Raw genomic sequence first — 14,830 nt, 5'->3', positions numbered from 1 at the left:
TCTTTTATCTGCTTTAGGATTTTGAGAGGGAAATTCTTCCAAATAAGAATAACCAACTCCACTGCTTTTTGAGCTAAAAGAAGAAAAAAAGGCCTGATAAAATCCACCCTGTCGTAATTTCAAGTGTTCTTTATCCAACAGGTGTGTCTCCTGTAGGAGAGTTATATCAACTCTTTCTTTCTTGAGATTTGGTAATATTTTCTTCCTTTTGACTGGCGAATTACTCCCCTTGACATTCCAGGTGCACCACTTAACCAACTGATCAACCATAATCGTCCGGGCAAATCCGAGACCCCTCGGGAGGGGAAACCCTATCCAGAACATTCTGAGCATAGAGCATATAAAATTCACAAAAATAAGGGCTCTCTAATACACTCACAACAGTGAAATAAAAAACTATTTCTAAATAATAAAAAAAACATATTTAAATGGAGATTTTCCCGCTTGTTCCCAGGGGGTATCACTTCCTTTCCAAAGGTCCATCGTATCCTTTCCAAAGGTCCATTGTATCCTCTCCCAACCAATGCCCCACCCTTGACCCAGGCACTCCTCAATAGGATGAGGAGAATTCAGATATAATACAAAGCTAGAGTTAACAGTGAGCACCCTACCCCCACCCACACCAACACCTGGATATATTTGGTAATGTTAATACCATGTATAAACATATATAACTATAAAATTACAACCTCAACAAATAATAATAAAATATAATAATACAAAATAACAAGGGAAAACAACCCCGCTCCTAGACACAGAGGTGAAATAGAATAAGGTAACCACCTCCCCCCACCAACATTAACTAAACTCCCCGGCTTTTATATATATATATATACATACACACATACATAGAATAATTAAAAAAAAACCCAAGGAGGGGAGAAAATCGTTAAATAGAGAAAAAATAAATAAATCCCTCTCCCCACCCCCCCAAGATGATAATAGACAGTAAGGTAAGAAAAAAGAAAAAGGGGGGGATATAAACCAGAGTGGGGGGAAGGCAAACCAACATCCATTATCTCTTACAATTTATCTAAGAGAGTCCAAAAATTCCTTAGCCTTTTCTGGTGATCCGAAGTTATACACGGATCCTTCATGGTTAAAGTGTAGCGTCGCTGGGTAGCGTAAGCAGTACTGAATATTTAAGTCCCTTAAACACTTCTTTGCCTCATCGACTGCCTTCTTCTTTCGGACCAGAGCTGGGGAAAAGTCCTGGAATAACATGATCTTGGATCCTTTATAGATCATGGCTTGGGAATCTTTTCCAAGATTTCTAGAGGCTTCTAGGAGTATCTGCCTTTCCTTCTAGCTCTGCAGCCGGAACAGGACCGGGCGGGGGTCCTGGTTCAAGCCGGGCCCGCGTATTGAGACCCGGTAGGCCCATTCCACAATTACCTGGCCTGATCCAGCCTCCAGATTTAAAAGCTGTGGCAGCCACTGCTTGAGGAATGCTGTAAGCTGGCCTTCCTCTTCCCGTTCGGGAAGGCCCAGCAAACGAACATTTTTCCGACGACCTCGATTATCGAGGTCATCAATGTGATTCTCTAAGGTCTAGACTCACTGTTCGAGAGTCCGGACCCGATCCACGGCCGATTGCGCTGTAGTTTCGGAAGTCGCGGCCTTTAGCTCCGCCCCTCCAACTCGGCACTTGATTTCCTTAATGTCTCGGATGTGCTTTTGCAGCGCGGCCGAGAGTGAGTCCCATCGGCTTCGGGATTCTTCAATAAAAGCGTTGATCTTCGCATCCAGTTTGGAGATGATTTCCACAAGGCTTGCCACTTTAGGTAAGTCCCCCCGGGCCGGCTGCGGACGCCTCTGTTGCAGCTGGAGAGGGTGGGGGAAGGGTTCCTGCTTGCTGAGAGCTGCGGGCTCCCTTCCCTTTAGTCATTTTTACTAAAGATTAGATTGTTTAAATTTAATACTAAGCAACTAATTAAATTAAACAGCTATTTTAAATGATTTGGTGAGTGTGGTGGGGGTGGGTGGCCCACTTTGCCCAAGTCTTGGGAGGAGCACTATAGACTCAGACTTGCTGGGTCGCCGCCATCTTGGATCCCCCAGGACTTATACACTTAATGGTAAGGTCATGCGGAGTGTTGCTGAACAAAGAGACCTTGGAGTACAGGTTCATAGTTCTTTGAAATTGGAGTCGCAGGTAGACAGGATAGTGAAGAAGGCGTTTGGTATACTTGTCACTATTGGTCAGTCTAGAAGTTGGGAGGTTATGTTGCGGCTATACAGGACATTGGTTAGGCCACTTTTGACATACTGAGTTCAATTCTGGTCTCCCTCCTATCGAAAGAATGTTGTGAAACTTGAAATGGTTCAGAAAAGATTTACAAGAATGTTGCCAGGGTTGGAGGATTAGAGCTATAGGGAGAGACTGAACAGGCTGGGGCTGTTTTCCCTGGAGCGCGGAGGCTGAGGGGTGACCTTATAGAGGTTTATAAAATCATGAGGGGCATGGATAGGATAAATGGACAAAGTCTTTTCCCTGGAGTGGGGTAGTCCAAAACTAGAGGTTTCAGGTGCAAGGGATATAAAAGGAATCTTAGGGGGCAACTTTTTAACTCGGAAGAAGTGGCGGAAGCTGGTACAATTATAACATTTAAAAAACAATTGGATGGGCCCATGAATAGGAAGGATTTAGAGAGATATGGGTCAAATGCTGGCAAGTGGGACTAGATTAATTTGGGATATCTGGTCAACATGAACAGGTTGGATGAAATGGTCTGTTTCTGTGCTTTACATGTTTTGACTCTATTTGGACAGGGACTGCTTCGGTATCTGAGGAGTCACTAACGGTGCTGAACATTCTGCAATCAAATGCCCAATCTGGCATTTGCAGTTTTATTTATTGTATTTAGAATGGTAATTTTGCATTACAAATACAATACTAGTTCATATTTTTACCAACAATGAGTTAGAGATGTTTTTCTTCTATTGACTCAAGTGCAAAATCACTGATGGAAGGTTTCAAAGAACAAATGAGATTAAAGGATAATTTGACCAGCCATGACTGCTGCAAAGGCTTTGCTCCTGTGATAATGGTTCTTGTGATTTTCTTTCATTGCTGTGTTTTAGATATGATCCTTGATCATCAGGAGTCTTCCATGGAACTGGATGAAAACATTCGTGTGAAAGTGCGTGAAGCTCTTCTGAAAAGACATCACCATCAGATTGAGAGAAAAAGGAATAATCTCATTCCAATTGTTAGGTCCTTTGCTGAGGTTGGGAAAAAGCAATCTGAACCTTATTCCATGGACAAGGCAGGTAAGAACGCAGACTCTGACTCGAAGTCAAAAACAAAAACTCTCCTTCAGTATTTCGCTGTTACTCGGTTTGGGGACAACTGGATGATCATATATGAAGCGGTATGGCTGAGTGCAAAGAAGAAATATTGAGTTAGGGTATACTGGTCAGATATCTTTTATCTACATGTCCAAAAACTGAAAAGACGTAAAAACTGAAGGTCTTTTCGAAAACAGACTCAATCAGGTCTGTACGCATGCTGCGTTTGGATCGTTTGGAAAAGGTCTTCGCTTGGCCCAAATGGCCTAAAATCAAAGTGTTTTTTTTCCCTAATGTTCTGAATGGACCATAGGCATGCCAAGTTCAGGCTGTTTGGGGGAAAAAAAAACTTAACTTTTAGGTCCATTCAAACCTAAGTGATAACCATAGCAACAAATGGAGACAAAGAACAATAAGTGCAGAGATAATTTTCAAAATATTTCGAAGTACAATGTTTACTGGAAAACACATTACTGGCGTGCTATAGCAAGCACTTAGCCTGGCTGGGTCTCTGATTTACATCCGCAGTGAGATTAGTCTTGCTGACAATTAAGCTTATGTGTGGATATGAAGTGAGTGATTCAAGAAAAGGGTCCTATGTGCTGGATATCCCTCCTGTTCTGGTTGACAGTAGGATAACTTGAGACAGGCTCTCCAATATGACAAGTGAATACTTTTCAAAATTGAAACTCTTTCAAGTGGGTAAGAAGCACAAATGTATGGGTGACAAGTGTAAATGACATTCCCACTTTTAATTCAAAGCTGTATTACTAGTTTTTGTCATTTTCATATTTTACCTGGAGTGTGAAGCTCTGGCTCAACCTAGACATAAAAATAAAGGATTGGATTTAACAGTTCCAATAGTTGTGAACACTGAGAGGTTTGTTGCTACTGAGGGCTACAACAGCAAACAGGATCCAGGGAGTCCACTTATGCTTGAACCCCCCCCCCCACCCCCCACCACCCAAAAAGTTGCAATGTGCCTGAATGAACTCCAGGGAACCCAGGCTGATGGGCTGCCAGGAGCTGTCAGTGTGAAAACTTGGTTGCCCTGTCTTTATCCCCCAGCATTTACATTGATTTGTTGAAGGTTGCTAAGAGTGTGAACTCTTGTAGCTCTTCTCTACCTAGGCTCCTCAGTCCTCCTGATGTTGGAGAAGAGCTGGGGTATGTTGTGAGTGTGTTTACCAAAAGACTGTAAATGAACTATTATTGAAACCTGTTATTGAACTAGAAAAGACCTCAAGGAGTGTCATTTCAGGTCTTGATTTCAGAGGAATATTGCTTCATAGGAATGAAGACGCCACTTAATCTTCCCAGCCACCTCTCCAATGGATCCACTCTGCAAATAGGAGAGCAGGTTCCTGCTGCAGCCTACAACAAACGCAGGGCAGTAGTTTCTCATGTGGTTCATGGCATATGCCTCTGCTTTGCCACCGACTGCAAAGTCCAGGCTTGTTTACTGTATGTATTGAATTCCAATTCAAAGCCAGTGTTATTCTAAATTAAAGCAAATGAAATTGCTATCAAAATGAACTGAGTAATTGTGGTTCTGTTCGCCGAGCTGGAAATTTTTGTTGCAAACGTTTTGTCCCCTGTCTAGGTGACATCCTCAGTGCTTGGGAGCCTCCTGTGAAGCGCTTCTGTGGGGATAGTTGGTCGTGTCGTTTCGTGGCTAGTTGGTGTTCATGGATGTGGATCGTTAGCTGTCTTCCTGTTTGTCCTATGTAGTGTTTTGTGCAGTCCTTGCATGGGATTTTGTACACTACATTAGTTTTGCTCATGCTGGGTATCGGGTCCTTCGTTCTGGTGAGTTGTTGTCTGAGGGTGGCTGTTGGTTTGTGTGCTGTTATAAGTCCTAGTGGTCGCAGTAGTCTGGCTGTCAGTTCTGAAATGCTCCTGATGTATGGTAGTGTGGCTAGTCCTTTGGGTTGCGGCATGTCCTCGTTCCGTTGTCTTTCTCTTAGGCATCTGTTGATGAAATTGCGTGGGTATCTGTTTTTGGCGAATACCTTGTATAGGTGTTGGTCTTCTTCTTTTTGAGTTCTGGTGTGCTGCAGTGTGTTGTGGCCCTTTTGAAATCTTCTCCCAAACTTTGATGAACTGAGTAACTTGATAAAATCGTTTCTGTCAGTGCTCATTTTAAATACTGGATGTTGAGAGCAGGTGCTCAGGTGTCCTGATATTTAATTGAAAACTGAAACCTGAGTACATTAGTTCCATTCCAAATCCCCCTGGAGCAAGTGAAGTATCAGATATAAATTAACAGTTGTACTTTGTTATGGCGTTAAAGTGTTTAAAGATTGATTTTGATCTGTGTTTCTCTAACATTAGGTAATGTTGCTTAGTTGGCCCCTTCCAGTACTGATGCTGCCTTTGCCTATTACTGTCCAGTTCTGGAAATGTAAAAGAAATGTTCCAGAAGATACTGACGGCAAGCCAGTGGCACAGCATGTTATAATAATGCACAGTAGGTTAATTTGCTCCATGATTCCTCAGTTGCTACTTGAATCCCAATATGCTGTATGAACAATTGGCAAATGAGTCTGAGGAACCATTATTTATGGTGACAAGTAAATATAGTCTGGTTTGGCAAACCTGCTTGGAGAGATTTTAGAGAAGCTCCGGCACACTCTGTGTAAACAACCCCATAACTAATAATAATTCACGTAATAAACTAACCTTTGAAAAAGAGACTAAAGGCAAACTTTTACAAGGTTCTGAGACATGTGGGCTACAGTGAGCTGAGTGCTGGAATCCTTCTCAGTGTCGAGATCCTCTCACCCTATTGTCCCCATATTACTTGAGCGATGTGGTGAGATTTTACCTAGGAAGCAAATTCCAAATTGACACCATTATTGATTGGTAAATGCCTTGTTACTAGTCTAACTCACCATGGGTTGTGATCTTACCAAACTTGCCAAACAAACTAACCTTTGGGAAAGCTTGACATGGAAACTAGAGTGAATTCTTTGTGGGTTCAACTGGCCACTAGCTCCAGAAGATCTCCATGCTGGACATCAGGTATGCTCCATGGGAGCAGGCTACACACATCCCACATTCTCAGACATTGGCATTGGGCATGTGGCAGCATCTACGAACTTTTATGGCACATCTCTGATCCAGTAAGAGAATGCTTCTGCATTTTAGTACCTCATCTTTGGCTGCACTGCCTTCTATCATTGAAATGTTGGAAATTTTGTGCTCAAAGACATGTACCCGGCACATGGACTAGATCAGGCTGCCTCTCAGGTCTCTTCACTCGCTGTCATAGCCCTTCCTCTGAACCTACGTAAGGCTGCAGCATCCTTGTCTTGCGTTGCCTTGCTGTTTTGTGCATTGCGCCCTCAGCCAGAGATACCTGGCTCATATTACTGCGGCCTCGCCATGCTGTTTAGTGTACACACAGTGCCAGGAAACTTGCCACAATTGTCAGTGGGCCTCGGTCCACTCAAGTGGGGTAGCAATTGCTCAGGGAATCCCAGCACAGTAAATCAAGCACCACCTCCTATACCAGTCCGGCCTTGCTCAGAACAGTCAAGAGTTGGATCCTCTCCTCATAAGGGGTGAGGAGCCAAATGATGGGCAGCACACCACCCATCTTTTCTCTTTCTGCCCTTTTGCTCCTGGAATGAGAGAGAGGGGTAGGTATTAGAGGATAAAAGGGGGTAGCACAGCTGTTACTGTTGATGCAAGTGGGAGGTTTCTTGAGCAAATGAGTAGACAGTGCAGAAGGCACGCAGGGTTGGTGGTGTCACAGTTTGGTGTAGGTGGGGCTAAGTGCGGAAAATGTTGTAGACAATATTGAGAGTGATTGAGCTTGATGGGAGGTTTTGGAGAGAAGATAGTAGCACATACACTGGCAGAGTGAAGAAGCACATTGACTTCTTTCATACAGTAATGGGCAATCCTTCAGATGCTGAGACTTGTTTTAAGCTGGATGACAGTCTCAAACCAGGCTGGCATCGTCTGGTGTCACGGTCTCACTGGTGGTCCTGGGAAAATGGGCATCTTGTCATTACACCACCATGTCCAGCAGGAGCTCCAGGACCTTGCCTGCAATGCAAGATGCTACTTTTTCCCTTGTCTGCTATATTCAAGGCAAATATCAGGAACTGTGCAGACAATTCTGGACTGATAGTGCTTGTCTGGTACACAAAGACCTTTTAAAGATGGTGCCGATACCAGGGATGCTAATCAATTCCAGGATCACTGATGAGTAGTGAGTTGCTCTGGGAAAGGTGCGTGGTAAGATGAGGCATAAGTCAGACGTGACTTTTCCTGTGAGGACTCGAAACGACAATTAACACAAAGAGTTTGGTAAAATATGGTGAGGAAACCTGCTTGAATTCGTGGCAAGAAGCACTCTGTCAAAAGAAAGCAGAGTATTCTGCCATAATTTTGAGTTAGGATTTTGCAAGCTAAAAATTCATTCCAATTCCATTTCTCTTGACATCCAAATATTCTTTTCTCTTCAAGTTGCTCATTTTTGTTTTCCTCCTCAGGTCAAATGCTGTCCCCACAATCTCTTCCGACTCATCTTGAAGCTAAAAATGGAGTCAACCAAGACAATGTAAATTTTGAGTCAGGCAAGGTAAAATAATCATTTTGGTTTATCATGTTATACGTTGCCTGCAGTTCAGAAATATCCTTTGATGCATTATGTTCCAGCCGCATAAAGTTCTAACGCTAAAGCTATGATTGTTTTTTTTCCTAAGGAGGTCCAGTTGTGTGGCACAGAGCAGTCGAGTATGGGGTCCTTTGCAACTTTGTAATATTGGCTGAGCTTTTGGGGAAAGCATTGAATTCCCCAGAATTTTGATAAAGTCTTGCAGATTGGTAGGTAGCAAACATAACTTAGTTATTCAAGAAAGAAGAGAGTAAACTAGAAACTGTTGGCCAGCTAGAACATCATCAGAATTGGCCATGATGTGGAGATGCCAGTGTTGCACTGGGTGGACAAAGTTAAAAATCACACAATACTAGGTGACCATCCAACTGGTTTATTTGGAAGCACTAGCTTTCGAAGCACTGCTCCTTCATCAGGTAACTGTGATGAAGGTTCATTAGCTACCTAATGAAGGAGCAGCACTCTAAAAGCTAGTATTTCCTATAACCTGATGTTGTGTGAGTTTTAACTTCATCAGAATTTCAGTTCTGATTTTCAGTTGCCAGCAGCAGGAAGAGCGGGAGTTTGAACCAGGGGCCTGTCAGGAAAAGTGAGTCACTGACTTAAAACTTTAAAAGCTTACCTCGAACATCAGCAGTGGCAGCACCTCAGAGAGCAGAGGTTTCTGGGAAAGGAGGGACTTTTTTTCCCCCTCAGCTATATAAGTGAGTGTTTTCTAAACCTGAGGTCCTCCCACCCAACCCCCTCCTCTAACGTTAAACACCAGGGACACATCAGGTAAGCTTCTCTTCTTTTTTTAAATTTATGATAAGGGGACTCGCAGGGATGGCAGTGCAGGGAGAGGAATGTTCCTCCTGCATGATGTTTGAGGTGAGGGATGCCATTAGTGTCCCACCCATGTACATCTGCAGGAAGTGCACCCAACTCTTGCTCCTCCAAGACTGCGTTAGGGAACTGGAGTGGGAGCTGGATAAACTTCTGATCATTCGGGATGCAGAGTCTGTGATAGATAAGAGTTACAGGAAAGATTAGATTAGATTACTTTTAGATTAGATTACTTACAGTGTGGAAACAGGCCCTTCGGCCCAACAAGTCCACACCACCCCGCCGAAGCGCAACCCACCAATACCCCTACATTTACCCCTTACCTAACACTACGGGCAATTTAGCATGGCCACTTCACCTGACCTGCACATCTTTGGACTGTGGGAGGAAACCGGAGCACCCGGAGGAAACCCACGCAGACACGGGGAGAACGTGCAAATTCCACACAATTAGTCGCCTGAGGCGGGAATTGAACCCGGGTCTCTGGCGCTGTGAGGCAGCAGTGCTAACCACTGTGCCACCGTGCCGCCCAGAAAGTAGTTACTCCTAAGCACGAAGAAAGCTGGGTAACTGTTAGAAGGGGGGAGAAACAGTCAGTGCAGGGATCTCCAGTGGTCGTTCCCCTGAAAAAAAAGTATACCGTTCTGGATACTGTTTGGGGGGTCAACTTACCAGGGGCATGCATTGGGGTGCAGGTCTCTGGCACAGAGTCTATTCCTGTTGCACAGAAAGGAAGGAGGGAAAGAAGGAGAGTGTTAATCATTGGGATCTCAATAGTGAGAGGGTCAGATAGAAGGTTTGTTGGGAATGAAAGAGACTCGTGGTTGGTATGTTGCCTCCAAGATGCCAGGGTCTGTGCTGTCTCGGATCATGTCTTTGGGGTCCTGAAGAGAGAGGGTGACCAGCCCCAAGTCGTGGTCCATAGAGGTACCAACAACATAGGTAGAAAGAGGGATAGGGATGTAAGGCAGGATTTCAGGGAGCTAGGGTGGAAGCTGAGAGCTAGAACAAACAGTTGTTATCTCTGGTTTGTTACCTGTGCCATGTGATAGCGAGGTGAAGAACAGAGAGAGATATCAGCTGAACACATGGCTACAGGGATGGTGCAGGAGGGAGGGTTTCAGGTTTATCGATAATTGGGGCTCATTCTGGCGAAGTTGGGACCTCTACAAACAGGACGGTCTTCACTTGAACCAGAGGGTACTAATATCTTGGGTGGGATGTTTGCTAGTGCTATTTGGGTGGGTTTAAACCAGCTCAGCAGGGGGTTGGGAACCTGTGTTGTAGTTCCAATACAACAGAGGATGAGGGTAGGGAGGGCATGGACAGGATTTCATGGTCACAGGAATGTGCTGGCAGACAGCAAGCTGGTTTGAAGTGTGTCTACTTCAATGCCAGGATAATCCGGAATAAGGTAGATGAGCTTGCAGCATCTAAGTACCTGGGACTTCGATGTTGTGGTCATTTCTGAGACATGGATAGAGCAAGATCAGGAATGGATGTTGCAGATTCCATGGTTTAGATCTTTCATTAAGATCAGGGAAGGTGGTAAAAGAGGGGGAGGTGTGGCTTTGCAGGGGATGGGGACAATCGAAATGTGGAGCTGATTTAAGGAACAGATGTTGTCAGGCAGGGAGGAAGTGATAAGGTAAGGGAATCGTGGTTTACTAAAGAAATTGTATCTCTTGTTTAGCAGAAGAGGGAGGCTTATGTGATGTTGAGGCAAGATGGTTCAGATGAGGCGATGGCTAGTTACAGAGTAGCTGGAAAGGATTTAAAGAGAGAGTTAAAAAGAGCAAGGAGGGGACATGAGCAGTCTTTAGCAAGTAGAATAAAGGAGAACCTTAAAGCTTTCTATAGATATGTGAGGAATAAAAGGATGACTAGGGTAGGAATAGGGCCTGTCAAAGACAGAAGTGGGAAGTTGTGTGTGGACCCTGTGGAGATTGGAGAGATGTTAAACAAATATTTCTCACCTGTTTTCACTCAGGAAAAGGAGAATATTGTAGAGGAGAAGACTGAGATACAGGCTATTAGACTAGAAAGGATTGAGGTTAGTAAGGAAGAGGTGTTATCAATTCTAGATGGGATTTTTCCAAGAGTTCTCTGGGAAGCTAGGAAGGAGATAGCTGAGCCTTTGGCCTTGATCTTTGAGTCGTCATTGTCTACAGGTTTAGTACCAGAGGACTGGAGGATTGCAAATGTTGCGCTCTTGTTCAAGAAGGGCAGTAGAGATAATGTCTGTTGTAGGAAAAGTTTTGGAAAGGATTATAAGAGATAGGATTTATAATCATCTAGCAAGCAACAGTTGGATTGGAAATAGTCAGCATGGATTTGTCAAGGATAGGTCATGTCTGACAAACCTCATTAAGTTTTTGAGAAGGTGACCAGGAATGTGGATGAGGGTAGAGCAGTTGATGTGGTGTACATGGACTTCAGTAAAGCCTTTGATAAGGTTCAACATGGTAGGCTTTTAGAGAAAATGTGGAGGCATGGGATTGAGGGTGATTTAGCAGCTCGGATTAGAAACTGGCTTTCTGTAAGAAGGCAGCGAGTGGTGGTTGATGGAAAATATTTAGCTTGGAGTCCAGTTACGAGCGGTGTGCCACAAGGATCTGTTTTGGGACCATTGCTGTTTGTCATTTTTATAAACGACTTGGACGCAGGCATAAGTGGATGGGTCAGTAAGTTTGCAGATGATAATAAAGTTAGTGGAGTGGTGGACAGTGTGGAAGAAATTTGCAGGTTGCAGGGACACTTGGATAAACTGCAGAACTGGGCTGAAAGGTGGCAAATGGAGTTCAATGCAGATAAATGTGAGGTAATTCACTTTGGGAAGCTTAACAGGAAGGCAGAATACTGGGTCAATGGAAAGATTCTTGGTAGTGTGGATGTGCAGAGGCATCTTGGTGTCCATGTACATAGATCCCTGAAAGTTGCCACCCAGGTTGATAGTGCTGTTAAGAAGGCACACGGTGTGTTAGGTTTCATTCGTAGAGGGATTGAGTTCCCGAGCCATGCTGTCATGCTGCAACTGTACAAAACGCTAGTGCGGCCGCACTTGGAGTATTATGTGCAGTTCTGGTCTCCCCATTGCAGGAAGGATGTGGAAGCATTGGAAAAGGTGCAGAGGAGATGTTGCCTGGTCTGAAGCAAAAGTTTTATGAAGAAAGGCTGAGGGACTTGGGCCTGTTCTCATTGGAGAGAAAAAGGCTAAGAGGTGATTTAATAGAGACATAGAAGATCATCAGAGGATTAGATAGGGTGGACAGTGAGACTCTTTTTCCTAGGGTGATGACATCTGTTTATACGAGGGAGCATAGGTGCAAATTGAGGGGTGAAAGATTTAAGACAGATGTTAGAGGCAGGTTCTTTACTCAGAGAGTGTTAAATGCGTGCCTGCCAATGTAGTTAACTCAGCCACATTAGGGGCATTTAAACTTTCCTTGGATAAGCATATGGATGATGATGGGATAGTGGAGAGTGATGGGCTTTAGATTAGTTCACAGATCAGTGCAACATCGAGGGCCAAAGGGCCTGTTCTGTGCTTTTTGTTCTATGTTCTACGTAGGATTAGGGACACTGCTAGAATATAACATGAGGCACTTTAAATCATAATGTTATTGGCAGAGTTGACTCTCATTTCACAGAATTGCAGAAGTGATATGGTGCAGATGGAGACCATTTGGCATATCACATCTGCATCAGCTCTCCAAAAGAGTGTTATGACTTCATACCATTCTCCTTCCTTTTCTAATACCTTTTCACACTAATTCAAATAATAATGTATTGCCTTCTTTAATGCCTCAACTGAACCTGCCTCCACCATACTTCAGGCAACGCATTGCAGACCTGAACCACCTGTCTGCACAAGTGGTTTTTCCCATGTCACATCTGTTACTTTTGTAAATCACTTGAAATCTGTGCCCTCCCATACACAGTTGTTTTGAGTGAAAACAGTTTCTCCCTGTCTACTCTATCCAGCTTTTATGATTTTTAAAACTTCTATTGGACCTTCTGTTAGCCTTCTTTTTTCCAAGGAGAACGATCCCAACTTTCCAATCTTTCATCATTACTGAAGTTCCTCATACCTGGAACCTTGTAAATCGCTCCTGCACACTATCACAGTCTGTTCATATTCTTCCTGAAGTGTGATGGTTAGAACTGCACACAAAACTGCAAGTGAAGTCTAATTACTGCTTGTATAATTTCAGCATTGCCTCTTTGCTGTTATACTCTACAAATAAATACTCTCTTTTATTAACTACTAACTGCTTTCTCTGCTTGTCCTGCCACATTCAATGATCTATGCACGTGTACACCTAGGTTCCTCTGCTTCTACACCACTTTAAGAATAATACCCCTCATATTGTCCGTCAATTTTCTCTCTATCAAAGTGCATCAATTCACATTTCTTTACATTAATTTCATCTGCTACCTATCTGCCCTCTCCACCAACTTGTCAATGTCCTTTTTAAAGGTCTGCACCTTCCTCCCCTCAGTTTACAATTCTTCCAAGTTTAATACCATCCATAAACTTAATTTTTGCAAGGTTTGTGAAGGTTTGTAGCTCAGGTTGAGGTTTAGGGTGTAGGTTTGCTCGCTGAGCTGTAGGTTTGATATCCAGACGTTTCATTACCTGGCTAGGTAACATCATCAGTGGCGACCTCCAAGTGAAGCGAAGCTGTTGTCTCCTGCTTTCTATTTATATCTTTCTCCTGGATGGGATTCCTGGGGTTTGTGGTGATGTCATTTCCTGTTCGTTTTCTGAGGAGTTGATAGATGGCATCTAGATCTATGTGTTTGTTTATGGCGTTGTGGTTGGAGTGCCAGGCCTCTAGGAATTATCTGGCATGTCTTTGCTTAGCCTGTCCCAGGATAGATGTGTTGTCCCAGTCAAAATGGTGGTTTTTTTCATCCGTGTGTAGGGCTACGAGGGAGAGAGGGTCGTGTCTTTTTGTGGCTAGCTGGTGTTCGTGTATCCTGGTGGCTAACTTTCTTCCTGTTTGTCCTACGTAGTGTTTATGGCAGTCTTTGCATGGAACTTTGTACATGACGTTGGTTTTGTTCATGGGTTGTACTGGGTCTTTTAAGTTTGTTAGTTTTTGAGAGTGTTGGTGGGTTTGTGTGCTACTAGGATTCCGAGGGGTCTTAGTAGTCTGGCTGTCATTTCTGAAACTTCTTTGATGTATGGTAAGGTGGTTAGGGTTTCTGGCTGTGTTTGGTCTGCTTGTCGTGGTCTGTTGTGTGGCAATGTATCAAATACCTTCTGCAATCCATGTATACCACATCAACAAAATTTCCCTAATTGACCCTTTCTGTTTCCTCTTCAAAAAGACTCCAGCAAATAAGTTAAACACAATTTTCCCTTTATCTATGCTGGTTCTTCCTAGTCAACACACATTTTTCCATATGACTATTAATTCTATCCCAAATAATTGCTTCTAGAAACTTCCCAGATACTGATTTTAAACTGATCTGTAATTGCTAGACACATCCTTACACTCTCTTTTTGAACAAGAGCATAATGTCTGCAATTCACCAGTCTTCTAGCGCCACTCAGGGAAGACGGAAAGATTATTGTCAGTGCTCCTGAAATTTCCACTCTCACTACATTCAATATCCTTGGATTCATTTCATCTGGTCCTGCTACCTTGTCAACTGTATTTACTGACAGTGTATACAACACTTCCTCTTTAACAATTTTGAGCCCTTTGTTTTGCTACCATAACCTAGTATCCACTCCTTAGTAAAAACAGGTGCAAAGTATTCATTTAAAACATCTGCAATGCCCCAAGCATCCATGTGTCAATTCCTTTTTTTTGTCCTTTTACCACCCTTTTATGTGCGTATAGAAGACTTTGGGACTGCCTCTTAGTTTGGCCACCAGTCTTTTCTCATAATCCCTCTTCGTCCTTTAATATGTTTTATCACCTCCCTTCTGGGCCTTCTGTATTCAGCTTGGTTCTCAATTTTATTTTCTGCCTGATACTTGTCATTAAGCACACTTTTTTTCCTTAATTTGTATCTCATTTTTCATCCAAGTAGCTCCACAGTTGTTTGCCCTCCCTTTCCCTTTTGAGG

General features: G+C 43.4%; 1 protein-coding gene across 5 annotated transcripts in view; it reads left to right on the top strand.

The window, feature by feature from the left end:
- LOC122543353 (electroneutral sodium bicarbonate exchanger 1-like) overlaps positions 1 to 14,830 on the top strand; it is a 264,715-nt gene that overhangs the window by 59,673 nt on the left and 190,212 nt on the right. For all 5 annotated transcript variants that reach the window (XM_043681942.1, XM_043681941.1, XM_043681940.1 and 2 more), the window contains exons 4-5: positions 3,085 to 3,273; positions 7,797 to 7,885. In XM_043681942.1, coding sequence (XP_043537877.1) covers positions 3,085 to 3,273; positions 7,797 to 7,885 — 278 coding nt within the window. The remainder of the gene's footprint in view (positions 1 to 3,084; positions 3,274 to 7,796; positions 7,886 to 14,830) is intronic.

The sequence above is a fragment of the Chiloscyllium plagiosum genome, chromosome 43 (assembly GCF_004010195.1).
Source record: "Chiloscyllium plagiosum isolate BGI_BamShark_2017 chromosome 43, ASM401019v2, whole genome shotgun sequence".
Taxonomy (NCBI): domain Eukaryota; kingdom Metazoa; phylum Chordata; class Chondrichthyes; order Orectolobiformes; family Hemiscylliidae; genus Chiloscyllium; species Chiloscyllium plagiosum.
The sequence above is the reverse complement of the archived record's forward strand: the minus strand, read 5'-3'. Positions and strand labels throughout refer to the sequence as shown.